This window comes from Megascapheus bottae, chromosome 7 (genome assembly GCF_031878675.1).
Source record: "Megascapheus bottae isolate mThoBot1 chromosome 7, mThoBot2.hap1, whole genome shotgun sequence".
Classification (NCBI taxonomy): domain Eukaryota; kingdom Metazoa; phylum Chordata; class Mammalia; order Rodentia; family Geomyidae; genus Megascapheus; species Megascapheus bottae.
Window position 1 is genome coordinate 57,447,521 of NC_143515.1, and position 27,132 is coordinate 57,474,652.

Sequence of the window (27,132 nt, forward strand, 5' to 3'; positions counted from 1 at the left end):
AGAAAAAAGTGTCCTGTTTGAGAAACATGGAGCTATTTGTTGGAGGGCAGGAACATCTACTCTGATTGCTAGGGGTTCTCAGGTTTGGCCTAGTTCTTGGTAAAGAGGGGGCTCCCTATATGAAAGAAGCAGTGAGATGAAGGAAGGGAGCTGGGATGCATGGAGGAAAACGCATTACATTAGCTATGGAGAAACTTACTTCCAAGCTCAGCTTCGCTGTCTCTGGGCCTCTGGGGGCATCCGTACCCTCGGTCTAAAAAAAATAAATAAACCTATGGATAAAATGATTAGTAATCAATTTAATAACCTTCTGTGGGGTTTTAGACACTCCTAGATGCTTAACCCTGAAGGATTACATGTAGTTCACAAAAAAACCTTTGGAGGTCGCTGTGGTTAACCCGCCGCGCTACGTGTGCGCTCCCGCGCAGGCCTAGACCAGCGCCCGCCTAGCGCGCGTCCCGCGAGCGCGAGGGCGCATGCGCGAGTCCACGTGACGGCGGCGCATGCGCGAGTCCACGTGACGGCGCCGTGGGGTCGCGCCCAGCACCATGGACCCCGGTGCTCCGGACTTGGGAACCAAAGAGGCCCCTAGGTTCTTCTGCACCGCGGGGCGCGGCCTGGAGCCGTTCCTGATGCGGGAGGTGCGGGAGCGGCTGGCGGCCACGCAGGTGAGTTGCGCGGAAGGCCCTGGCCCCGCGTCCCATCCTCCCCAGGGTCCGCCTCCGGGTCTCAGGCCCGGGAACCTGGGAGCCCCGCACCCCAGCCCCACCCCGGCGTGGACCCCGCCCTCGGAGGGGCGGCCGGGAAGCCGGGGCGGGGCGGGGGCTGGGATTCAGGTGAGCCTGGCGCTGGAAAAGGCACCCGCGCGTGCAGGCCTCCTGGAGTCTGTGTTCTTTCCAGGGAGGCGGACAAGCCCCTAAGTGAGCTCTGCTTAGACGCCCGAGCCGGAAGTGTGCACAGCCAGGTGTGGGGAGGGGGGAGCGGGTACTGGGACAGGTATCGTAGTGGTCTTGCAAAAGGAAATCTGGTATTTTAAAAACAAACTTAACTGACGACTTATCTCTGGGAACTCCTGCAGTGCTGGAAGTCGGCCCCAGGAGTCCCTCCTCCGCCCTGGAAGTCAGGGGGAGCCAGGAGACTATTGGAATGACATGAACATGGTGGTGCAGAGCTGTAATCTTAAGCTATTGGGAAGGCAGAGGAAGGAAGGTTGTAGTTTGAGGCCAGCCCACGGAACGTTAGCATGAGATCTTAAAAAAAAAAAAAAATGATTTGAGAGGTATGCTTTAAGTGGTAAAAGCATTTGAGTAATAAACCTTAGTACTCAAATAATCTACCTGCCATATGTGGTTTGGGACACCCAATTTAATAATGCTGACTGAAGCTACTCATGAATAATTACTGTGTAATAACAAGTGCTGGTGTTTATTAGGCACACCGAGTGTGAGGGTCGCCATGGTAACTACTTCCTCTGTTTATGGTCATAACCTGCACAACCCTGTGAAGGAAGTTTCCCCAGAGGAGGGAACTAAAAGCTCAGGCAAATCCAATTATGTTATTCAAGGCCAGCAATCAGGAAACAGCCAAGGAGAGATTCAAACTCTAAATTCCACCCTGAGGACATAATCATGTTCAACCCAGACCAATGATGTGACAGGACATAATGCTACACTCTTTGTTTGTTTGCTGCAAATGATAGAAATTACTCTTTATGGCTGAATATACCACTTAAAAAAACAATCTGGGGGCCAGGAGTTCCGCCTAGTGGTAGAGTGCTTGCCTAGCATGCATAAAGACCTGGGTTCAATTCCTGGGTACCACATACATAGAAAAAAAAAGCCAGAAGTGGTGCTGAGGCTCAAGTGGTAGAGCTCTAGCCTTGAGAAAGTCCAAGGACAGCACTCAGGCCCTGAGCTCAAGCCCAGGACTGGCAGGAAAAAAAAAATCTGTTCATTTGTTGGTAGGCAGCTAGGCTGATTCCCTAGCTTGGCTGTCTGGGTAATGCAGTTGTAAATATCACTTTTATGCTGTCTTACACTCCTTAGAGTGCTACAGCAAGATGTGGATAAGACTTAACTTAAAAGGATTAACCTAATCCTTAAAGATTGATAGCACACTATAAATCGACAAGAAAACACACTGTGGGTAAAAGACAGAAAATACACCAGGACTTGAGAAATTATACAGGTCTGTAGACATTGATATGGTGAGACGAAAGGAAGATATTCTTAGGAGCGGATCACAAAGGCTCACTAGCTATGTGCGTATGATCATATAAAATAATATTTATTGAAATGAACTCAAAAAATGAAAACAATGCTGTTTTTGTTTTCTTTACCTTTGTCTTGTTTGCAAGTTTTTCTGTTGTAGGAAAGGGGAAGAGGAGGCACAGAAAGCATGGGACTAGGGCTGAACAAAAGCAGCAGTGGTCACTAGGCACTGTTGAAAATGAACTATGCAACTTGTGATTTTCTTTCTTCCTGGAAGCAGCGGGATTTGAACTCATGGCTTCCAGTAGTTAGGATTACAGACTTGAGCCACCACCCCTAACTCAGAAATATTTTTTTTAATCATTACTTTAGAGGCCATATCTTCATTGATTAAGGCTGATGAAAATGGTTCTTATAGTGACACTGAGCTACACTAACATCTGCCTTTCTGTTCTAGGTTGAATATATGTCTGGAAAGGTTTTCTTCATCACCAATTCCAATTTGAGTCTGATGAAGAAATTAAAATCTGCAGAGCGAGTATTCTTGCTCATTAAGAAGCAATTTCCACTTACTGCTTCTTCCCCAAGTAAAGGTACAGTGTGTGCATACTGCTTTCACCCGTGAGATACAGTATACTCCAAAGTTTTCTGCTTAATAATTATAATGGAGCAATTTTTAAGATTTGCTCATATGCCAGCATAATTATATATCTGTTTCTGAATATTATCACACAATTGTAGTAGAAACTATCTGGTCTTGAATTTACTGCGTTTGGAGATATTACCACCCTCAGCAACATACTCTTCTTTGTGAATTATGATCAGGTGGTTTCTTTAGAGATAAACTAGCCAGTTGCACTTATTTGTATTGAGAAACATTTAAAAACTCTAAATTCATTTATTAATAATGAACTGTTAAAAACTCACCTTGCAGATTTCAACTAAGTGATACAATTGGGAAAATATAGTAAAATGCTACATATTTTCAACAAACTTATATTCCTTTATAAAAAGGGAGCTTAAAAGATGCCATGTACTTCCTAATTTCATAAAAAGCCTCAAAAAAATTGGGAAGAGGGAGCTAGGCACCGTAGCATTGAATACTGCCTTGCCTTAAGTTTCCAATTGGTTGCTTATGTGCACAAGACATGTTTAAATAGTCTAGAAAAAACTATTTTAAGAAAAATACAAATGATAAGAAATCATGACAAGATGAAATATTCTTTTAGAGAAAAATCTCCTGGCATTACATTGTGGAATTGAGATAATTTGATATCGATATAATTCGATCAGGACATCCCATACCTTTGTCTCATGGAAGCCCAGGAATTACTCTTGGATCTCTTGATGACTCTTGTTCAGAAGGAAAAGGTGAAAATTACTGCATGCTTGCAATGATACTGTATCTACTGTGTATCTGAAGTTATATTTTATGGAAATTAGTTTTAAATGTTAGTACTTGAAATGAAATGGGCCCAAAATTTAACTGCTATGTTTCTGAGCTCCGTTTTACAATTTGTTCTCCCTTGTTTTTTAATCTTCATTTTTGCAAGCAAGATTGCCATTATTTCAAAAGTCCATAAACACTGTAGATCTTTGCATATATTCATGAGATAGATGTACATATTACCATAGTATAAATGATTTTGCTAACTAGTACAGAGTGTTTTTATAGTAATGTAAATGACAATCTTTTGTGCTATATATAAGAACAAACCATATTCTGTACAATATTCTTAAAATAAATGGTACAAAACAAAGCCTCATGTAACAATTCAGTTAAGCTATAAATAAAGGTAATAGAATATAGAAGTGTTGAATATAATATAGTTGGTCCTTAAAACTTTAAGATAAAACTGAGCTTATGTTTATTTAGGAAAATTACTTCATGAAATACGAAGACTTATAAGTGATGATCCCAAAAGTTGGTTGGATGCCATTTCACTGTGGAAAAATCTTCTTGAAACAGATGCACTAAAAGAAAAACTTTCTCAAAGGACTAGTAACCCTCTTAAAAGAAAAGAGGGAGAAAATGAAATAGTTATTGCTAAGAAATTAAAAGTAGAGGTACAAAAGAATGAAGAGAATCAACAGGATTGCCCGCTGGAAAAACAAGTAGAAGAAAGTGTGTTGGAGCAAGGAGATTCTACCACTGGAAGAGAAAACTTTCAAGAAAAGGAATCTGAGGATGAGGTAGAGAAAGCAGCGTGTGAACCCAGCCCCAACTTCACTTTCAGGGTATCTTGTCGCTGCAGTGGGAGTGTGGCAAAGGTCTTTACTGCACAGGTATGCCTGCTTTTTTGAGCGGGGTCCCATTTTCTAACAGAATGAATTGCCCTTTAGATTTAAATTAAATTCAAGCCTTTTACAGAACAGGTAAGTTGGCCCAGAGAGATGATTGGACCTAATATCATATGATTAAGTCTGTTTTAAAGTACATTTTCCCTTTATAATTTAGTCTCAGTATATAAGAGGGATAGCATGCCATTTTTTTACTTCCTGTCAAAAAGTTTTCTTAAATTCATATGTCTTATACATTGGCAAATCCTAGTATAGTAAATGGTCTCTGTCTCCCTCTTTTTCTCCTTCTCCCTATTTCCCTTTTGTTGGTCCTTACAGAAGTTTGGCACTCTAGCATTTGAGCCATGGCCCCATTTTGGCTTTTTTAGGTGGTTACTTGGAGATAAGAGCCCCACAGGCTTTCTTTCCTGCCTTGACTAACCTCTACCCTCAGATCTCAGCTTTCTGAGTAGATAAGATTACAGGTGTGAACTACTGGTCCCATGGTCACTTCTGTGTTTTTTGAGTGGTTTCTCTGCGCCAGCTGCTGAAATGTAGGATAGTCACACAGGATGTGGACTGGGAACACACAATACAAGTGAGGTCCTATTAGACTAGAGAAGAGTGGACAGCACTGTTCCTATCACAGACCCCTGTTGACTGGCCCTTACAAAGTTCAGTGGTACTTTGGTCAACCTTAGAACCAGGCAGCCTTAGAAGAATGAGTCTAATGATTCTGACTTGACCCTTTTGAACATGGAGGATTATTAATCCTCCAGCTTGCTATAAGATTATTTGGATATTAGTGCCAAGGGATATATTGGGAGAATAGAGAAAGTAAACTATAACTCTGCTATCTTGAGTCGAAGATACTTTAGAATAGCCAGGTGTGGTGAAACACCCCGTAATCCCAGCATCTCTGAAGGCTGTAGCAGGAGGAGGATTCTGAGTTCCAGGCCAGCCTGCAATACATAAGAGTCCCGTTCTTAAACGAAAGAAGGAAGGGAGGGAGAAGGGAAGAAGAAAGATGAAAGGAGGAGGGGGGGGAGAGAAAAAGTCCTTTAGGGTAGTATTCGAGGAGAAGGGTGTATCCTGGGGCTTGAAATCAAGACCTGGACACTGACCTTGAGCTTTTGTGCCCAAAGCTACCAGTTGAGCCACAGCTCTACTTCTGGCTTTTGAGTGGTTAATTGGAGATAAAAAAAAAATCTCTCGGTTTTCTTGGTGAGGCTGGCTTTGAACCTTGAACCACAGTCTTTGATCTTAGCCTCCTGAGCAGCTAGGATTACAGGTGTAAGCCACCAGAACCCAACTTAGTATAATATTTAACTATTGGAAAACAAAATTGTCATCAGAACTATCAGATGATAAGACTTAATTTTTCTACAAGGCTATTCGTTTTTCTCATGTTTAAACTTAAGTTTTTAATGTTTAGTATATTCTTACCCAAATTGCTACTTTCCAGGAGGTAGGAAAAATCATTGGAATTGCTCTTATGAAACAGTTTGGATGGAAAGCAGATTTAAGGACACCAAATGTAGAGGTAATGAATATTCATTTCAATGTGTACACATGTAACCTTTAAAGATAGTCATCTATTTTCACACTTTTTTAAGTTCGCTTTAGTTTTTACTTTTTGCTTTTGTTTTCGATGTGAAAACCATTTATCCAAACTCTTAAAAAAAAAAGACTTAAATTTTTTAAAAATTATCTTTAAGTAGTTGAACAAAGGGATTCAATTCAGTTCATTATACGTCTTGATCAATGTCACCCTTTTCATCATTCTCCCCATCTCTCCCAACTCCACCCAGCTCCTCAAGTTACCTGGTTCCATTTTCACATATATACTTGGAACATTTGAATTGTATTCGCCCGCCCTTCCTCCATCATCTACTTCCTTCCCTGTGATGCCTCCCTGACCCCAATAAACATTCTGAAAGTAGCCTTTTAGAATTGAATCCTCTAGTCACAGCTGAAGAAAACATGTGTTGTCAGTTTGCAGAGGCATGATGCACTGAGAAGTCTCTTAATGAAAAATTATATCTAACACCAAGACCAAATGGATCAATCATAGGCACTACAAGCTCAAAGAAGTTTTCAATTACGTGTAATTTGGCATAGTGTTTGTTGTTTCACTGTAACTTCTGTATTTGTTCTTCAGATCTTCATACATCTCAGTGATATGTACTCTGTCCTGGGGATTCCTTTGTTCAGGTGACTTTTGTGTTCTGTTTTAAGTTTGCCCCTTAAATTTTTATAAAATTTAGAACTTAATTCTTTTCATTTACAGCATGAAATACATAACAAAGGGAGCTAAAGGCAAAGCATTTACATTCATTAAGCCAGCAAAATATTTTTGTGAAATTGAGTGGGTCTGATCTAACCAGTTACAGCTGTAAAATGCTCACTGTCATTCACTACATGATTAATGCTGAAAATTGTATCGAATTATTTCTATTATTGATAGAACTGATTTTCACAGCACCATGTTTACACCAAAATGTTTTGTCTCTTGGCATATTGGAAACTTAAGTTAAAAAGAAAAACTTACATTAAAAAGAAAATAGAAGCTGGGCGAGGTGGCTCATGCCTATAACCCTAGCTACTCTGGAGGCTGAGATCTGAGGATCAAGATTCAAAGCCAGTCCAGGCACAAAAGAACCTGAGACGGTTATCTCCAGTTAACCTCTAGAAAATGGGAAGTGGGGCTTGGCTCAAGAAGAGCTCAGGGACAATGCCCAGTCCCAGAGGTAGGATGGTAACCTTGAGCTGAAGAGCTCTGGGACAGCGCCCAGGCCCCAAGACCCCCCCCACACACACATTGTGAGAGGTCATTGCTGGCTTTTAAAATCTCTTTCCAGTATTTCCGTCGTCATACAGAGAACTAAGCAATAATAAATGCAAATAACGTGTTTCTTTTTGAAATATCTATTGGACACTATGCAACAGAACTTTTTGTAGGTGCTTGGGGGATAAGCTGGTTGGATGAGTGGTGATTTCCAGCTTCTCAGGAGTACCTTCCACACTTTCTCTGTACAACACTGCTCCCTAATTTCTAGGTGATCCTAGAAAATAGAACATTTTAAGATTAGAAAAGTGATTTGCTTTAAGCTTCCACTTTGCATCATCACTGTTAAGATGTATTTTTAAACGCTTAAGATTATGAATAGAAGAGTCTGAGAAATGGCAGAGCATTATAGAACAGTCTGGAAGTTTGAAGGTCATGTCTAAAGGAATAGTTCCATAGTTCCTTAAAATATTGTTCATTCTAGGGCTCTACTGCCTTTAAATCAAACACCCCTTTATCTATGCGAAGCCCCTTAGGCAGTGATTGCAGGAGTCCCTGCCACCTGACCTCACCTTGCTGAGGCATCATGGATGAGAACCATGACTTGACCGCCCCCTTCTCTCTCCTTGTGCTCTGCAAATTTGACCAAGTTGTTCTTTTTTTGCTGTAAAATCAGGAAACAAATGTTATCTTTTTTATAGCTTTGTGATTGAAATGAAATTGCCATATGAAAATGCTTGGTACTATATCTAAAATAGAGTAAATGCTGAATATATGTTTGCAGTTTTATTTTTGCCACAGTTCGACTAGTAAGGAAAGAGGAGACATGCTTACTAGGCCAAGATATACTCACCTAACTAGTCTCACTTGACACATCAGTTCTAGATAGCCAAAGTCCAAGTTGTGGGTGGTAAGTAGTGTAAGAAAAGGAAGGAGTGTATGAAGATAAATATGAAGAAAGGGAGTATGTTCTCTGTTGAATTTGTATTACATAACGTCAAGGTAAGAATTTCCAAACTTGGATTTGGATATAAAGATCTAGGATTTGGGTAAGAAATGTAGACAAGAATTGGGGATTAGTATATCTTTCTCTTTAAAGGGAAAAGTATGTAAAAGCATAAAGAAGAAATGCATCTGTGGAAGGATCCAAAGCCACATTTACTTGTTATTTTTATTTATATATTTATTTTTATTTTTTTTTGCCAATCCTGGGGCTATAACTCAGGGCCTAGACACTGTCCTTGGCTAGTCTCAAGGCTAGTACTACTACTTAAGCCACAGCACCACTTCCAGCTTTTTCTGATTATGTGGTACTAAGGAATTGAACCCAGAGCTTCGTGCATGTTAGGCAGGCAGTCTACCACTAGACCATGCTCCCAACCTCTACATTTACTTTTGAACTACATTATAGCCATTTAAAATCTGATTGAACACAGAGTCTGTGAAAGGAGATGTCTGTTTTCAAGGAATTCATTTCTGAATTCTCTCTCCTTCCCCTGCCACCCGAATGATTTTATTGTACTGATTTTAATGAGGTCCATTTGTAAAAGTAATCACAGAACACTTTTGCCTGGGTTTAAGCAAAGTAAGAATGCATTCACATTTTGTGCATATTAGTACTGGTAGTTTTCATAAAAACTTTTATTAGTAAAACTACATACACACATAGTTTCAAGGGCCTATTAAATTCCTGCTGTTTAGAAGAGGACTTTGTGACCTAAACAGATGGAGACAGTTTTCTATAGTGACTTTTTTATGGTATCTAGAATATTAAGAATGTCTTGTGCCAAGGTCATTGCTGGTTTATCTCATAGAAGCAAAATTCATTAATCAAAGTATTTCATCATCTTTCCACCTGGCAGTGGCCAACCTGGATATCAGATCTATGAATATAGTCTGTTATGATAGGAAGAATTATTTCCTAATAAAACAGAATACTTTATTAAAAGGCTGAGTCCCCATGAGTTTACCACACAGAATGATCTCATTAGAACAGTAAGTTTGCCATTACACAGTTGTATTTGAAGGTGATATGTCATCTAAAGGATACATAATTTGCAGAATTTAAGAGTCTTGCAGTAACTATAAATAAAACCAGGATTGCTGGGCACAGTGGCTCACTCTGATCTTAGCTAATGAGGAGGCTGAGATCTGAGGATTGTGGTTCAAAGCCAGCCCGGGCATTAAGACTGAGACTCTTATCGCCAATAAACCACTAGAGGAACAGAAGTGGCACTGTGACTCAAGGGGTAGGGTGGTAGCCTTGAGCTGAAGAGCTCAGGGATAGAGTGCAGGTTCAGAGTCCAAGCCCCACAACTGAAAAAAAAAAAAAACCCAAAAACAGGCTAATGTAAAGTCAGAGAAGGGTGCTGAAATAAATGAATGGGATTCCGTTTTCACAGTGTTTATAATGTTTATAGAAGAACCTGCCTAGTCGGTTTGAGCAAGCCTACCTCCAGTCACACCAGGACCAATACCTGAAATCCTAACTTCTTACCCATAAATTGTATACATATACTGAAAGCACATGGCCATTTCTAAGATTGTGCTTGCCCATTCATTAGAAAGCTAGAAATACATACTATTTGAATATTGTTGGACCCTGTTTTGAAATTTTCTATTCAATCTGGAAAATTGAGTGTAGCAATGAGATAGAGGATGGGGTAAAGTAATGCAAGGAACTGTGATGGAGAAAGCCTGCTCCAGTCAATAAGCCTCTCTGTAGTCGATAAGTTAAGTTAGACTGCAGGTTTGCTTTATTTCATCTTTCAAGAAGCTTACAAAAGAGGCTTTCGTAGACAGCAGATTTGTGGATTAGCATCCACTCCACTTTACTGTCCTTCTACAGCGAGATCAGAGGATATTCTTTCTGCCTTCAGAGAGCAAGAAAAGGACTGTTTGCTGTAGAAAGAACTAGAGATTGCCCTCTGTGTGGTTAAAGTTTTATAAATTGAGCCTAGTAACAATTTAAATTTCCATTGCCTTAAAGTTTCTGAAAGATCATACTACTTGCTTAGATTACCCATTACAGAAGATATTTTGTAATAAGATTAAAGTATTTTCTAATTAAAAGAATATTTGAGCTGGGTGCAGGTGGCTCATGTCTTTAATCCTAGTTTTGTCAGGAGGCTGAGATCTGCAGATCACTGTTGAAGCCAGCCCGGGCAGAAAAGTCCCCATGAGACTCTTGTCTTTAGTTAGCCACGTCAAGCTGTGGCTCAAAGTGGTAGAGAACTCTCCTTCAGCAAAAGAGTTCAGGAACAGTGCCTAGGCCTTGATTTCAAGCCTGACAATGGACAACAAAGAATACTTCGCATCAGACGAATAGGTTTAAATGCTTCTCTGATATAGATCAATCATTCTATGTATATCCTTGTTTTTTGTATGTAGTACAAAAACCCCTGTAATCCATTTCTTTTCTCTGTAGGGTTCCTCTAGCCAGCAGAGATTACATCCAGATGACTGGACTTCGATCTACCATAGCGTGGGCAATGGCGTCTCTAGCAGAAATTAAGGTGAAAAGAATCCTTCCCTAGTGCTGTTGATAGCAAGGTCTTTTGTGCCTCACTCTCTCACTGGCCAGCATCATGGACTTTGTATTATCTTTTTTTAGTTTGATATTTTGGTGGTTACTGTCATTACACTTAAAAACTGTAGTGAGGTGGGTCACGCCTGTAATACTAACCACTTAGGAGTCTGAGATCTGAGGATCAAGCTTCAAAGCCAGCCTGGGCACAAAAGGACCTCAGACTCTTATCTCCAGTTAACCTCTAGAAAATGGGGAGTGGGGCTTGGCTCAAGGGTAGCTCGGGGACACTACCCAGTTCCAGGTGTAGGGAGCCTTGAGCTGAAGAGCTCAGGGATAGCACCCAGGCTGAGTTCAAGCCCCATGACCCACAAAAAACAGTTAAGTGAGGGCTGGGAGTTTGGCCTAGTGGTAGAGTATTTGCTTAGCATGCACGAATACCCATGTTGGACTCCTTGCTACCACAAACATAGAGAAACCCAGAAGTGGTGCTGTGGCTAAAGTGGTAGAACGCTAACCTTGAGGAAAGCCCAAGGACAGTACTCAGGCCCTGAGTTCAGTCCCCAGGACTGGCAAAAAAAAAAAAAACAACTGTTAAGTGAAGGGTCAATGAGGTGATACATGCCTATAATTCTAGTCAGAACTGGCCAAAGGAAAAAAAAAGAAGAAGAAAAAGGGCCAGGAATTTGGCCTAGTGGTAGAGTGCTTGCCTAGTATGCACGAAGACCAGGGTTTAATTCCTTGATACCACATACATAGAAAAAAGCCAGAAGTGGTGCTGTGGCTCAAGTGGTAGAGCTCTGGCCTTGAGAAAGTCCAAGGACAGTGCTCAGGCCCTGAGCTCAAGCCCAGGACTGGCAAAAAAAAAAAAAAAGAAGTAGCAGCAGAGGTACAAGACCCGATCTCAAAAAAACAAGCCAGGCATGGTGTCTTATGCCAGTAATCCCAGTTACTCAAGAGGCAGAAATACAGACTAGCCTTAACTGAAGAATGAAACCTATTTGATAAACAAAGCAGAGAGAGACTGGGATGTGGCTCACTGCCTAGCAAGTATGGGGTTTTCAAGTGCTTTCCCAGCCTCCCCTCAAAAAGAACACTAAAACAATGTTATATTACTGAACTTCGGAAACATTTTAGCTATGAAAAAGGCTTAGTTGAGACATTTTATAAGTTCTAATGTCATAACCCAAAGTTGTCACCTATAAAACATCAACATTTTAATGTATTTTTCTCTGGAAACAAAATCTTGTTCCATTTTTGTGAGTGTTCTGTTAGCATAAGAAAATGTTATTTTTTGGTTATAAAACACTCTGCTATCTTTACTTACTATGTTACTGTCTGCTCCATTCTGAAAGAGCTATTTTGAAATTGCATGTCATTGTATTTGTTATTAAATTCCCTGGAAGTTTATTGCATTATTCCGCTTCAATTTGGTATGTACAAATTATTGTTTAATTATGAACTATGTCACTGTTATATAAAGTTTATGTTTGTGAACTTAAATGGAAATTTATGAGTTGGTGAACTTAATAGAAATTTCACCAAATCTTGTTAGTATTTTTACTCCTTTCTTTTTGTTTGCATTTGCTCAAAATTTCTTTGCTATATTTCCGAGTTCAAGTGATTACAAATACACAGAAGTTTTGATCCTTTCTACCCCACTCTTTCAAAAGTGAGTCTTTCAGTGAGAAAATTCTAGAAGCATCAAAATAAATACGCTTGATTAAATTCTTCCTGCTTTACTCTGTCCGTAACTTCCCACTCTCCTTTTAAATGTTTGCTAGTTTGATCAAGTTCCCTGCTGATCACCCAGCTGTCCTTTCTGAGGCCGGGGCGGGGGATTTTGTTCTAGTCTGTTCATTAAGGGCCTTTTCCAGCTGTGCTAATGGGACACATTCTACATTTCTGTGACTTCAAACCAGGACAGCCACAGTTTTCCTCTGCAGGACAAGCTGTTTACTACCATGGTCCTCATTTTCCCCAGTTGCCTCCCTGCCTGAGCCTTGCTCTTCTCTTCCTTACAATGGACCTTGGAAGCATTCTCACCACCCTCCTCTCCCAGCCCCCAGCTACCAGATTGAATGGAAGTATATGTTCTGTCCCTAGAACGTCCCTTCAGGTCCCCTCTGCTCTTAGTCCTTACTGGGCTACAGGTGCCACAGTCCATCCTGAATGGTTAAGATAGCTTTGTTAACAACACATTGCCGTGTGCCTGTGAGAATTCATTTCAGGATGGGTTGTCCTCACCAGTTCTGTTCTTCTCTTTACCTTACCCCATTCAAAGATTCTGATCTCGTTCAATTGTTACTTGGTTATCGTCTTCTCTTCGGTGTTGTCCTCATATGTGTGTTTAAATAAGATTATCTCAGAATTCCTTTCTGTCCTCAAATTTCTCTTTCCTCCTGGCAGCACCTTACTTGGCTGGTAGCAGGTTCTTGAGTTGCCTTTCTTCCCTTTCATGTCTGAGGTCTTCCATTGCCCTTAGCTGATGGTGTTGCCAATGAGCAGGCCATGTCTGATGTTAGTTTCTTTTCTTTCATAGGTATTTTGTTCCTTGTGCTTAGAAGCTTCTCTGGGTTTCTCTTTAAAGCTGGGGAGTATTGCCAGACTCTCCTTGAGCATAACTTTTTCCGTTTAGCCCAGAGCTTCCTGAATCTGACTGCCTGGGTCTTAACTCCAACCTTAGCGCTTACTAAAGAAAGTGGGAAGCTTGTGGCAGAATTCTTCACGATGAAAATAGTATCCCTTAGGAATATGTCAAGATGAATTAGCAATAGTAAAAGAATTAGAACAATATCTGCCACACAGAAAATACATCAGTATTAGTTGCTACGATATTGAAAGTTTTAATTACTGTATGGAGTGTATAATTAGTATTTACTTTTTCATAAATGTGAATATTATTGCTCCAGCCAGGAACTCTTCTTTACATTATTTATGTGATTATTATTACTTCAACTGTTTAGCGGATTCAACTTTAAACTCTTCCTCCTTTTCTACTTCTGTAATGAACATGATAACCTCCCTAACTCTGTCCTCCAATCTCATTATCCTTTATCACACAGTTCCCATTTCTTGATACTTTGGTTCCGCATTTTGAGTTATTCTTGAACATTTTTCCAAGTTTTAACAAGTATAGTAAATATATATATTCAGCTTCAGTTCATTTATTTCTATTTTTAATTTTAAAAAACACATGGCTTTGTTTTAGAAAGGTGTGTGCACCACCCTTGAATACCTGTAAAAGTTCCTGTTCCTTTTATTCTCATATGTCTTCCCTTTCCTGTAGTTAACAGCTGTTGTTTACAAGGGAAGGATCCTCTCTCCCTTTCACGTGCCAGTATCTTTTCTTCTTGGCTAACAAGCACCAAACAAGGTAATTAAAATATTTTGAATGGCCTGAATCCTACAAATGGCAAAAAGCATAAGCAGATTTCTGGCCCCTTTGTATCACTCAGCAGCATAAGGAGAATCTGCCAGCCCTGTTGAGACACATAGAAGCAGGCCTCTATTCACTGGTTGCACTGGAAAACAGATCTCTGAGCACCAGGCTCTTCTGTCCCTTTGGTTATCACTCTTGGTCCCAGTGCTGTTCTGCAGTGATTCAACCCATGGCAGCTTAGACCATGGCATCCGCCTGGGACCCCATACCCATCCTTATCACCAGATGCATCAAGTCTGACCATCCCATAGCCCAACCAAATAGTAAATAGCTTTGAGCTGGAAGGAGAGGAGATACTAACTTTCAGGCCACCATGTTCCCAGAACCCATACTTTTCTTATTTGACTTAAGTATTCATACCAAATTTCTTTTAGTATAAAAAAAGATAGGATTAGTATGTATTCTTTTCCAAAATTGCCAGTGGTTTCAATGGTTTATATTTAACTATAAATTTATAAAACCACAGTTAAATTTGAAACATGACCTTTCTCTTGACATATAAACATCTATTTTTTTATAAACATCTATTTTTTAGGGGGGAAAAAAACCACATAAATAAATGATCAAAAATATTTGAAGGTAACGTTTGATTTTTTTTTTAAAAAAATGTGTTGCAGGGCCGGGAGTTTGGCCTAGTGGTAGAGTGCTTGCCTAGCATGCACAAAGACCCGGGTTCAATTCCCTGGTACCACATACTTAGAAAAAGCCGGAAGTGGTGCTGAGGCTCAAGTGGTAGAGCTCTAGCCTTGAGAAAAATCCAAGGACAGTGCTCAGGCCCTGAGCTTAAGCCGAGGACTGGCAAAAAAAAAAAAAATGTGTTGCATACTGTCTCTTTGTCCTGCTTGTACCAAGAGTCAGAAATGACTCTTGAGTGTGACTACGATCCCAGCTCAGTGAAAGCAAGGAAGCGGCAGCGTGGCCCAGTGCACAGGACAAAGCTCACTGCTCAGTCTTGGCCAGGCCCAGTGACACTAAAAGTTAAATTAGAAATTGGGACTATCAGATGTCTTTCACACTTACCACAGGCATTTCTCCTTCCTACATACCATAACCAGTAAGGAAAAGTCAAGATCCGTGAGTCCTGGCTGTTAGTGTGAACGTGCAGAAACATTTCTCTACTTGACACAGAAAGCTCGTAAGGCACACAAAAGTACTTGAATCTATCAGGTCAGAGGAACCTCATTGATCACAGAGCTTAGGAGAGGGGAAAAAATGTTGGGCACATTTTAGAAAACTTAATAAAATGAGTTATGGGCAAATTATTTGCCTGTTTTCATTAATTTTAAACAAATTGTCATTTGACTCATTAGGCCTAAAAACAAAAATAACCTCAGGGACTGGGCATTGCTCTTGAGCTTTTTTGCTCAAAGCTTGAGCCCATAGGTCTGCTTACAGTTTTTTGGTAAGTGATTGGATATGAGTATCTCACAGACTTTCCTGTCTAGACTGGCTTTGAACTGAATAGCTAGGATTTCAGGCATGGCATGACGCACCTGGCTTCATTATTCCTTTTGCTATTTACTGCCCTCTAGCGAGAGATCCATATTTACTCCTCCTTAGGGTACTCAGCAGGGAGAAGTTGCTCTCTCCTGAAGAGCATTTTGCTTCTTTCCATTAGGTGCCTCTGGTTCTGACACTGGCTGTGCACCGAGGACCTGCTTCCCCTGCAGACATACCAAGTGATGGATGCATTTCTTCTACAGCTGAGTTCCACTGGGCGTGAAGGTGGGGTAGGTCTCCTGCTTGCTCCTCATTGTCCTTTGTGAGCAGTCCAGTCTCCTCTTCTTCCCAGAGCTTCACAGTGAGTGCTCTTAAAGCATGACATCAGATAATGCTAGTTTAAAACCCTTCTCTCTCCCTATCATTCCTATTAGACTATAGATCATTCTTTCTGACACAGTTGTCAATAACCTCTCTTAAGTTTTGTTGTTTCCCTCCTTCTAATGATCTAACCTAATCACATCCTAGACCTTGTCACATGCAGAGGCTGTCCCTTCTAGATTTCTCAGTTTCAGTATTCTGTTTGTAGCCACGCATAGTGGCACATGTCTATAATCCAAGCTACTCTGGAGGCCAAAGTTAGAGGACCACTTGGGCCCAGAAGTTCAAGGTGACATTGTGATATGCTGTTTTTGTAACCAACAGAGGAGGAAGAGGAGGAAGCGAAGGCAGGAAGAAGGGGAGAGAGGGAGGGAAAGGGAAGGATTCTGTTCTTACCCACTTTTTCTTTGTTGTTTGCTTCTTCTGGTTGCCATTCCAGTTCATGTGACCTGCCCTCACTACCTGTCTTCATCCCTCCTCCACAGCCTGGACTTCATTGTCTATCGTTATAGACATGCCTGTGTCCTCTACCTTCTTACATGACTGAACTGGTAGGCTCAGAACTTTGGCGTGTGTTCTCACCCACCTTGGGAATGTGAAGCCTACCCATGTGCCGCCGTAATGATGTTGTACTAGTGGGCTGTCTGTTCCAACCCATACTTGAGCACTGGATTCTGCCGCCTCTTGATCTTCCAGTGGCCCAGGGGGCATCTGTGTGCTCCCCGATCCAGCCATGTAAACTTGAATAAAAGCTCCCACATCCTTTCCTGTTTCGTTTCACCAGAGGACCTTCAAATAGTTATCCATATTGTTTGCCTCTGCTTCCTTTCCACCCATCCTCCTGTGCGCCCACGTCTGCTTAGGCTCTCATCCCTCGTACCGCCCCCTCATCTACTCACCTTCCTTTCCAGCACTTTCACACTACTGTCACTGTCCTTGAACCAGTTTTCCACTTTGTCTCCCCCCGAGTGCGGCTCACCTCCTGCCTTCCTGTGCGTGATGAAATCTTGATCTTCTGAGCATCTATATTTAGCAGATCACATCTAGGCGTGACAAGATCTTCATCTTCCAAATGTCTATATTTAGGAGATCACCAGTGTCCAATCTACAGGCTTCCCTTTTTATCTTCCCTTGCTTCCTGGATGATCTCAGCCCGTTCTGATCTTTAAATACCATTTCTAAATGGATTCACACTGATTCTTCCTAAACCTTGAATCCTCAAACTCTAGGCTTGGCAGCTGCACTTGAAGATCTAACAGGTGTCTCCAAAATAACACATTTAGAAGTTGCACTCTCCTCCAAATCTCTTCTTCCCCTTTTCCATCTTAACAAGCCAAAAAAAAAAAATTCTTAGTCACTCCAAACTGTTTTCTTTCATTAATATCTCATAGCCAGTCTTTCCCTTTGGCTTCATCTTTAAGAAGTATAAACAGAATCCAGCTACTTATACAATAACAATCTTAATTCCAGCCACATTGTTTCTGCTTAGACTCCCTAATCAGCCTCCTTATCAACAAGGAGGGGACTGAACCCCTCAAGGGTAATATCATGTGGTTCCTTTACTCGGAGCCCCGTAGTTGCCATCCTTCAGAGTAGAAGCTGAAGCCTCAAAGTACCTAGATCTGACATGATAAAATCCCCACAAAATTAAGGGGTTCCCCCCAACACACACCAAATTGATACTCACTTCCAGGTAGTGTACCACTGCACTTGTGAAACTGTGCCCTGTCATTAAAACGTGTTGGCCATCCCAACACCAGTGGGAGTGACATGCACCACCTCTGAGAAGTACATGCTCTGTCACAGTGATGGCGACATTGAAGTGGTGACACCTCCTCTCCCTGAGTTCCAGAGCAGGAGCAGAGCCTCTACTGCCCTATTGCAAGCACAGAACATAAGCTACCTGTTACTGCCATGAAAATTTTGGGGGTCATTGTGCATGCAGTTATCCCCCCTTGTCCCTCTTGTTCACTCAGCCACAGTGGCCTTCCTATGGCAAGTGAGGTCCTGCCTTAAGGCTTGAATGTGGGAATTTTCCATTTAAGTAGAAGAATGGATCTTTCTTTACTCTTGAAATAGGTGATTGCCCTAGTTTAGGTTTCCTTTATAGTAGAGCTATTATGACAGACTTACTACCAAATTCCTGTTTCTGTCTCTAGGCTGGTACATTGGTTTTAGATCCAATGTGTGGACTTGGAACGATACTTTTGGAGGCTGCTAAAGAATGGCCAGTAAGTTGTAACATTTGGTGTTAACCAAGTGGTGGGTCTACTTTAGTGAGGATATGTAGTCCCTGATCTGTAGAGGTACATATTCAGTTTGGAGATTGTTATGTAATTGTATGAGTTACTGTTCACATTAGTTAAGATACATTAGGATGAGTTAAACTGCTATGTCATTCTTTTAAATATTATGAAAAATTGAGGAACATGATAGAATTCCAAAACTAATCGTGACCTAGATTAAACTAAGGAATTTAGAGTTAGTTTAATTTATAGTATAAAATATTAACAGATTTGTTTTAGCATTTTCACAAAAATTTCCCAATTTTGCTATGAAATACTTTCAAAGAATTTTCTACAGTTTGTTTTTCACTTGAATTTTAAAATTTGTTAGAGGCAGGCATGGTGGTGCTATAATCCTAGCACTCAGGAAGAAGAGATAGGAGGATCCCAAGTTCAAGGCCAGCCTGGGCTACATATGGAGGCCCTGACTCCAAAACAAATATCTGTTTATTTCACTTCTACCATTCAGGAAAATGCAAATAGATTTTTTTAAACTACTAAGCTATTTAGTAGTTTTATTTTTATATGAAATGTGAAATTTCTTTCCCCATAGAATGTTTATTATGTGGGAACCGATGTCTGTGATTCACAGTTACTTGGTGCTCAGGACAATGTAAAAGCTGCAGACCTTCAAGACAAAATTGAGTTGCTGAAAGTCTCGGTCGTAGGTAAGATACTAACGCAAGAATAAATTTTATTATTCCCTGTCATATATCTGTGGGGCTAATACTCAATTTACTTCCAGTATTGTAACATTTTTATTTTTTAAAAGATTGCCTTTTACCTTCGTGATTGAAGAGCATGTATAGCCTGCAGAGGCCAACATCCAAGTGTAAATTCTGAGTTTAACATCATTTCTTTGTTGTGTGGCCCTCCACCAAGACCTGAACTACTCTGTAATTTTTCCTGTATAAGATAAAGATAATAGCTGGTTGATGGTGGCTCATGCCTATTATCTTAGCTATTCAGGAGGCTGAGATCTGAGGATTACGGTTCAAAGCCAGCCCAGGTACAAAAGTCCTGTGAAACTCTTATTACCAATTAACCACTAGAAAACAAGAAGTGGTGCTGTGGCTCAAGGAGTAGAGTGGTAGCCTTGAGCTGAAGAACTCAGGGACAGCACCCAGGCCCAGAGTTCAAGACCCTGACCTACAGAAAATAAATAGATAAAAGGTGAAGATAATAATACCCATCTCAGAGTAGAACAAACAGCATGGATTAAAGATCTCTGTAAGCATAGGTATGACTAGAAAGCTAGTAATACTCCAAGGACAGCTTACACTTCTGTAAACTCATGCTCTTGGTCCCTTTACCGTGCCTTAATGACTCTACTTTTTTCTACTTTTTGACAACATTCACTTTTTCTTATTACCTCTACTAGTGTCAAGAGATGATCATTTAACAAACAGAATTGTATGTATTTATTCCTGAGATGGAATTATTATGAAAATATGGGATAAAATATTGTATTACAGATTATCATAGGAAATAATTTGTCACTGGTTAGGTTTTTCGTTTTAATACACAAATGTATTTACATTCTTAGTATCATATGGAAGCTTGTTGGAGCAAGAGAAACACATTTATATGCCCTCACTACCAAGACTCCATCGCTTATTGAATATAATCATTTATTATATGTACTGGGTGGTTATATGAACTGTGCTAGTCCTGGGACTTGACCTCAAGGACCAAGCATGAAGTCCTGAGTTCAATCCCCAGTACCCCCTAAAATACATATTTTTTGATAACTGATAGTCTATTTGTGGTCTTTGGTAATATTGTCGAAAATATAGAAATGGTGCTCAACTGATTGTATCCTTTATGAACACCCTAAAACTAAGTGTGCAGAGTTAAAAACAAGTCAGATACAAGATGTACCTAGCATGCACAAGGCCCAGGATGTGTTCCCCAAAACAGGGGAAAATGAGTTTTTCATATATATATATATATATATATATACACACATGTATACATATAAGTATATATATATACTTACTATGTAGCCCAGGTTAAATTGGAACTCACCATTCTTGTGCCTCAGCCAGAGTGCTATGATAACTAGTGTGTGCCACTACCCCTAACCCTGTCTTAATTTAAAAGAATCTTATCTTGGTAATGTTCTTCTAAAAGTCTGCTCTTCTGCTAATCTCACATAGAAGAAAGTTAGCAAGTGATCATTAGACTTTCACAGATAATTGGATTTTTTTCTTTACTATTTTTTAATTTCCTAAAATTACATAGTATTTAATAAAGAGTATTTAAATTTTATTGCATTTATATAGAATTCAGTATTACTCAAAATGATATATTATCTACCATGACAAATATCAAACTTAATTAAGATAATAGAAAAGAAATTAAAAAGTAGAAAGTTGATTAAGATGCATTATACTTAAAAACTGATGTATTAAATTGAAATTCCTTTTTACAACTACTTACAGAGAATTGTTCAAATAAATTTAATTTAAAGTAGAAAGTAAAAGGGAGACATAGATGAATGTTAAGACTGAGTGCTTTACTTTCTGCAGTATAACTTCTGACAAGAAAGTGTTCCAGTGAGGGAGACATTTGGATTTAATAATCAGATACTATCATTTTAATGGGATTATTTTGGTTTTTAATTATATGGCTTTTTAATCCTAGGAATTAGATAATCTTAATATTTTGTATTGCTCTTAAAAATAGAAGGCTAGCTATGAATTTCTCCCTTTAAAACAAATAGGTCTAACAAACAATATATATATTAATGAAAAGGGAAAGGAAAACTATAGCATATGATTTCATAAAAAGTTTCTCTTGACAACTTAATACATTTCTTTATGGATCTGGAAACTGTGTATGTTATATGTCCTGAGAATTGAGTTTTCTGGCTCATTTAAAATTTTATTAGTTTGTGTCACATTTTACCATACCTGAAAAAAACCTTTTTCAAAGGCAGAATATAGTCACCGTGCCATTTATCTTTATTGATTCTAAAAGCTTCTAATTCCATAGAAACAATATTACCTCCCCTCAATTTTATTTAATAATGCAAAACTAATTCTATGTACTTCTGTTTTCTCTCTATGTAAGTTGTAAATATTTGACCTGGTGACAGGGTGCTCTGATTCTTTATTTCAGATTTGCCATTGTCTTCAGAATGTGTGGATAGCATTATCTCTGACATTCCATTTGGGAAAAAGTTCAAATTAGGAAAAGACATCCTGAGCATTCTACAAGAAATGGAAAGGTAATGTTGTTGAATTCATTTCCATAATGTTTTTAGCTTCTGTGTGTTTAACCAAAATATTTCCTCATGTTCAAGTCTGATTGCAATGTCAGAATTTTCTATATTTTCATAGATTCATTTTTAAGGTTTTAGGTTAAAAGTTTATAATCAAAATACTTGTGATTCTCTATCATTTGACGCTCTAAATTTTATTCAGAAAATAAAACAGTAATTTCTCTGTCAGCTGTTGTGCTAGGTAAATAATCTGATTCTAATTCTCACAAAAAACTGCTCTATGTGTCAGTCTCTTAGCACTTCCCAGATGAGAAACAGAGGCCCAGAAAAGTTAACTTCCTTCTGGTCACACAGCCATCGCAGAACAGAATTCTGTTACAGTAATGGATGTTCATCAACACAACACAATGGACAAGATAATCAGTGGCTGTGAATCAATGCAGCTTGTGGTTTATCTCCTGGTTTCTGTTTTTGACCTAAGGGAATGTAATTTGGTGGAGTTTTTTCATGGCGAGGTTCAAAAGATAGACCTAAGTACAAATTGTTCCAGTTATTTAAGCTAATAAAGAAGTGAACTGAGAATACATTTGGGAATGAATGGACATCTGTTGAGATCAATTTGTGTCAAATTGTCTCTGCTATGCACCGGATAGAATAGAGCATAAATGTTATAAGCCTGCTGTGGAATAAGGCATTACCAGCTTTTTAAAATAAGCATATATTGGGCACAGAGAGCTTGAGTGGTGAGGCTAACATCCTACAGGAAAATAGCTCCAAGTTTCAGAGTCATCTCTGTATCTGGCATGAAGTATGCTCCACTCATTTTGTCAAATTATCTTCTTTTCAAGCTGCTTTGCCTGTTTCCCTGCTACTTAACTTGTGTTCTGTTCCCTGGGTCTTTCCTTTCTGGGCAGCAGTTGTAATTCAGACATCTCCTAAATACCTATATTCCCTTTAGTCCAATATACCAGTATCACATCCCCCAGCCTAGCAGTCTCTACAACCATGATTTCATAATAACATCTTTGCAAGAATGGCTTTAAAAACAAAAAATGCTGAAGCCAGGTCTCAGTGGCTCCTACCTGGAATACTAGCTACTCTAGAGACTGAGTCCTGGAGGATATGATTTGAAGCCCACTAAGAGAAAAAGTCTGCAAGGTCTATCTCCAATTAACCAATGAAATGTCACACTGGAGGCATGAGTTGAGTGGTAGAGCACTAGCTGTGAGCAAGAAAGACAAGGCAGAGCATGAGGCCCTTGTTTAAGCCCTAGTAACACACACACACGCACACGCACATACGCTGCTTGTTCCCCACCTGTCCTTCATAAAGTGCTAACTCCCTCTCCCTCTCCCCTTGTTCCCCACCTATCCTTCATAATGGGCATGGAAATCAGTATCTTTGGAAAGCTTTGAAGCTTTGTATTGCATAGCCAGGGTTAATAACCACAACTTTGAGTCTAAATAATCCACTGTTAACCAGCTTCTGGTGAGATACAAAAATGTGTGATCAGTGAAATCCTGGCATTTTCAAGAGAGGTGATGACTTTTTAGAGCTGCCTATTTTGGGTCTCTGCATTAAGTCAGTTGTAGGTAGGATTTTTGAATACTGTCCTTTCAGTGCCAACTTAACTTTGTTTAGGCTGATTTTGTCTTTTGACTATAAGCAAGCTTTTGATTTTGAGCTCATATAGCAACAGAAGTGGTGGTTAATAGAGCAAGCTTAGAGTCAGACTTCTTACATTCCTGTCTAGTTCTGTTGCTTCATAGTTCTTCAGTCTAAGGCACACTGCCCAACCATTTTGAGCCTAATCTTTAAATCCTAATGCCTGCCTAATGCCTCGCATTGTTCAGAGGATTCGGTAAACTAAAAGCTGGCCACCTGAGAAGTGTAAGTCTCTGTTAGCTCTTACCTGACTTGTTATTGTACACAACTTCAAATCCTTGTGGAAAGTGGATGGGGAGATATATATATAAACACCTAAGTACACATAACTTTTCCCCCAATGGTTTATTCGCCATCTTAAGGTTCCAGATAGAAACTGAAATAGTGAATTGTGTTAGGAAAACCAGACAAGGTCAGTAAGCTTGTTCCTAAGAGATAATAGAAATAGATGGCCCCAGATGTAACATAGAACTCCATTATCCAAGAAAGAACATGATTAATATGCATTTGTGTAGTATATAATAATTCAGTAAATATTAACTATTATCACTACTATTGCTAATCACTATTACTCTTTTTCTATCACTATTACATTTTCTTTGGCGAATTTCCTACAAGTATTGCCAGGCTGAAAGATGAAAATGTATTTTTGATGCATATTGCTAACTTACCTCCAAAACTTATCCCCCAAATTTCTATCTTGAAGAGCTCTCACTGTCTCATTTTCTTGCTATCTTAAGTCTCAGTCTTTTTTGTCTTTATTAATACAATAAGTAGGTAAGAAGGCTATATCCTATTTCTTATTGTAACTACCTTTTCTCTTGTTGTACTTGGAGATATATGACTATTTTCTTTTTTCCATCTCACGGTCCACAATCACATGAGTCTACCTCCTACCTCCAACAGCTCAGGAGAAAGTGGCTCTGCTGGCCAGTTATCTCATTTCTTCCTCCTCAAGTTTCACCTCCTGCCCACTCCTTATATTCAGTACATTTATCTCTTCATTCTTTCCAAGAGCTTCAGCCATCTCTTCCCCAGCTACTTTGGGAAGTACTCGCATATCCCATGCCGTGTTGCATACCCTACAGTCACAGCTGTGACTAGGACAGGCAAGGTATCATCCAGCCATGAGGGAAGATGGGTTGTTAATGAGTGTGTACACACACACAGGACCATTTGAGGATCATGAGTGGTATGGTGAAAAAATAAAGTAGGACACTTTGCTGGTGATAGAGGAAACTCCCTTAGCTAGTCAGTCAGGAAATGCGTCACAGAGGAAGGCATATTTGAAGTCTCAGACCTGAATGATGAGAAAGCACATGGGAAATGAGGATTAAAGGCAGAGCAATCAGTAAGTTCAAATATCTTGCCTTGAGAAACAGCTCAGGAGTTTCAGTAATTGACAAAGCTTCCGGTAACAGAGGGAAGCAGGCTAGCCATGAGATTGGATGGGAAGTTGAGGTCAGGTCATGGAAGAGCCCTGGGTACTACAGGAAGGAACTTAGAACTTACCTGAGCTACAGTAAAGCAGCCAGAGAGGTCGCAGGGACTTCCATTGTCTGTGTGGAAATTGGGAAGGGAGCGTAGGAGAGTGACAAGATGGCAAACAGATGTGATGCCGTCTATCAGGAGAGGCTTGCAAAGCATGCAGGAAGTAGCTGGATGCATGACAGTTTAGAGACAGAACCATCTGTGTTTGCTGATGGATTATGTAAGAATTCCATGTAATCCCCTTTAGCTCTGGGTCCTCTAGCAGACACCCTGCTTCCTTACCTGTACACATGGGTTTCCTGAATGAGTAGTCCACACCTGACCTCTCCACTTCCTCATCCTCCTGTCACCGCTGTCCCCATCGTGACACCTCGTTGGGGTCACTCAGTTCCGTAGCATCTGATGATGGGGAACCCTGCCTTTCTTAGGACGGCACTCCTCTGGCTTCAACACATCTCTGTTGTCCGGATTTTCTTGTGAGGTGATCCGTTTCTTTCTCCCTAAGTGTTTCGCCTTGTTTCTTCTCACTCTAGGGCCACCACAGATGATCCCACCCACCAATAGGATTTTATCTGCTGTTTACCCTGTTAAAGGTTGCCTTTTAGTGCAGGCCTCCAGGCCGTGTATGCTGTCTGTTGCCATCTGGACTTGCGCTCCTTAGACACATCAGCACGTTCCAGAGGGAAGCCGCCTCCCACCTCCCGGATTTCCTCACACAGCTAAATTGAGGGGCCTCCCCCCTGCCTCTGCCTCCTGCCCCTGTGCCAGGCAGCAGCCTAGCTCACTGCCATGACGTAGGTATTTCACCCTCAGAGTTTTCTCCTCCTCTGCCTGGGTTTGACCCCCACCTGACATATCCAGTCCTCCTAGGTGCCTGGATTGTAGCCTCCGTCACACTCTTAACCTGCCACTTGCCCTCTCCCGTTGCTGCACATGTTCAACTTTGCACGTAAGTGCCACCAGACTTGAGCTGAATGAATGAGTAGATTCAAGGCCTGCCCTGTCTTGTCTTCCCTTCCCTTCTCCATTCTTTATGCTTGTCGGACTCCCTCCGTGACTTTCTTCTGCCTCAGTCTCCTGCCTACTGAGTATGCTGCTTCTTTCACTGGCTTTTCCTCCCTACATGCATTTATTAGAATGTGAGCACAAATTACTTTGAGGCTTGCCTTTTAAGTAGAGTAAAAATAGATAATTAAGGCAGATTTGTACTAGAGATTCCATAATTGCTAGAATGAATATGCATTATGGAAGATGCTACCTAATTATCAAAAACCCTTGTATTGAAATAGATCAAATTAAAAACAACTACTCCAGGGTGGGGTTTCTTACTGTCTGAGAAGAAAGCCTCATGCCAAGTACCATTTGTTTTCACAGAGTGCTGCGTGTTGATGGAACCATTGTCCTGTTGCTTAGCGAAGACCACCACCGGTGCCTTCAAGACTGTGGGGAGAGCAGTGTCTCCCCCAATCCCCAGGGAAGCCACCCCACTGACTCTGAAGAAAAAGAGGAAACAGTCACATCAGAGACAGAGTCATCTCCAGGTAAAGCCAGTAAACAACAATGCTTAGACAAAGTGCCATTGTTTGGCTCTTTGGTGGCGGTGGAATGCTACAAAGTTAGCCTTGGCAAAACAGATGCCTTCATCTGTAAGTATAAGAAGTTACAGGCTGCCAGACCTCATCCGCCTGAACCCCACTGCATCCAGAATTCTCTCTAACACCCAGAGCTCCAAGAGAACATCCCCTAAGACAGGAGCTGTGGCTCACTCACACTTCCCAGGGTTGCTGCTTTGCGCTCTAAGTGTTCATCTCTAACCGCAAACACGGAGTGTCCAGGAGTTCACAACATAAGCTTGTCAGCATATTTGTAATCTTTAAGCTTCGAATTTTACAAGTGTATACTTTTTGTGTATATTAAACTTGATTTCTTAGCCTGTAATCTTCTTCTTCACTGGGATGAAAATCATTTGTTTGCAGTTCATTGTTTATGGGTCCAACCCCCTGAAGCATCAGCAAGAATAACAGCAATATGAATTTAAGCTAGATTTCTTTAACACGAGGAAAATAAATGTGCTATTTTTCAAAATGGAGTCATAAATTGTCCCCTTGCTTATATGTAGAAATCCAGCGTGTATGCATTCACTACTCAAGAAACAGAAATTAAAGTTGATAAAAATATGTGTTCTCAAAAAAAAAAAAATATGTGTTCTCAAAACTCAGAGATAATGGCTAACCTTTTTGGCAGATGGAATACCATTTGAGCAAGCTCGTTGTAGCTGGGAACTTTGCCAGCTACCTGAAAAATCTCACCTGTCCATAGTGGAACCCCTAAACTTACTTCCCACCGGGGCATGGTTACACTGTGAGTCCCAGCGTGGAGGTGCCTCATTCACAAGTGC

General features: G+C 40.3%; 1 protein-coding gene across 5 annotated transcripts; it reads left to right on the plus strand.

Moving 5' to 3' along the window:
• Positions 1-525: 525 nt before the first annotated feature.
• Positions 526-26,819, plus strand: Thumpd2 (THUMP domain 2 tRNA and snRNA guanosine methyltransferase). 5 transcript variants are annotated; one of them, XM_090337070.1, is made up of 10 exons: positions 526-668; positions 2,668-2,803; positions 4,087-4,496; positions 5,956-6,033; positions 6,652-6,704; positions 10,706-10,793; positions 18,227-18,298; positions 18,906-19,020; positions 21,476-21,584; positions 26,109-26,819. In XM_090337070.1, the coding sequence occupies exons 1-10, from the start codon at positions 549-551 to the stop codon at positions 26,449-26,451; spliced, it is 1,524 nt and encodes a 507-aa protein (XP_090193196.1). In that variant the 5' UTR covers positions 526-548; the 3' UTR covers positions 26,452-26,819. The 5 variants fall into 5 exon arrangements, 4 of the variants coding, with proteins under 4 accessions (XP_090193196.1, XP_090193197.1, XP_090193198.1 ...); XM_090337071.1 differs by lacking the exons at positions 18,906-19,020; positions 21,476-21,584; positions 26,109-26,819 and adding an exon at positions 15,865-15,976; XM_090337072.1 differs by lacking the exons at positions 18,906-19,020; positions 21,476-21,584; positions 26,109-26,819 and adding an exon at positions 15,865-15,971 and having other exon boundaries at positions 18,227-18,296.
• Positions 26,820-27,132: the final 313 nt, after the last annotated feature.

Bases quoted from the DNA above. Each gene is read 5' to 3' on its own strand.
- Thumpd2 (XM_090337070.1), top strand. From the start codon at position 549: ATGGACCCCGGTGCTCCGGACTTGGGAACCAAAGAGGCCCCTAGGTTC. The intron at 669-2,667 runs GTGAGTTGCGCG...TTTCTGTTCTAG, and splicing joins AGCGGCTGGCGGCCACGCAG to GTTGAATATATGTCTGGAAA. The intron at 2,804-4,086 runs GTACAGTGTGTG...ATGTTTATTTAG, and splicing joins TGCTTCTTCCCCAAGTAAAG to GAAAATTACTTCATGAAATA.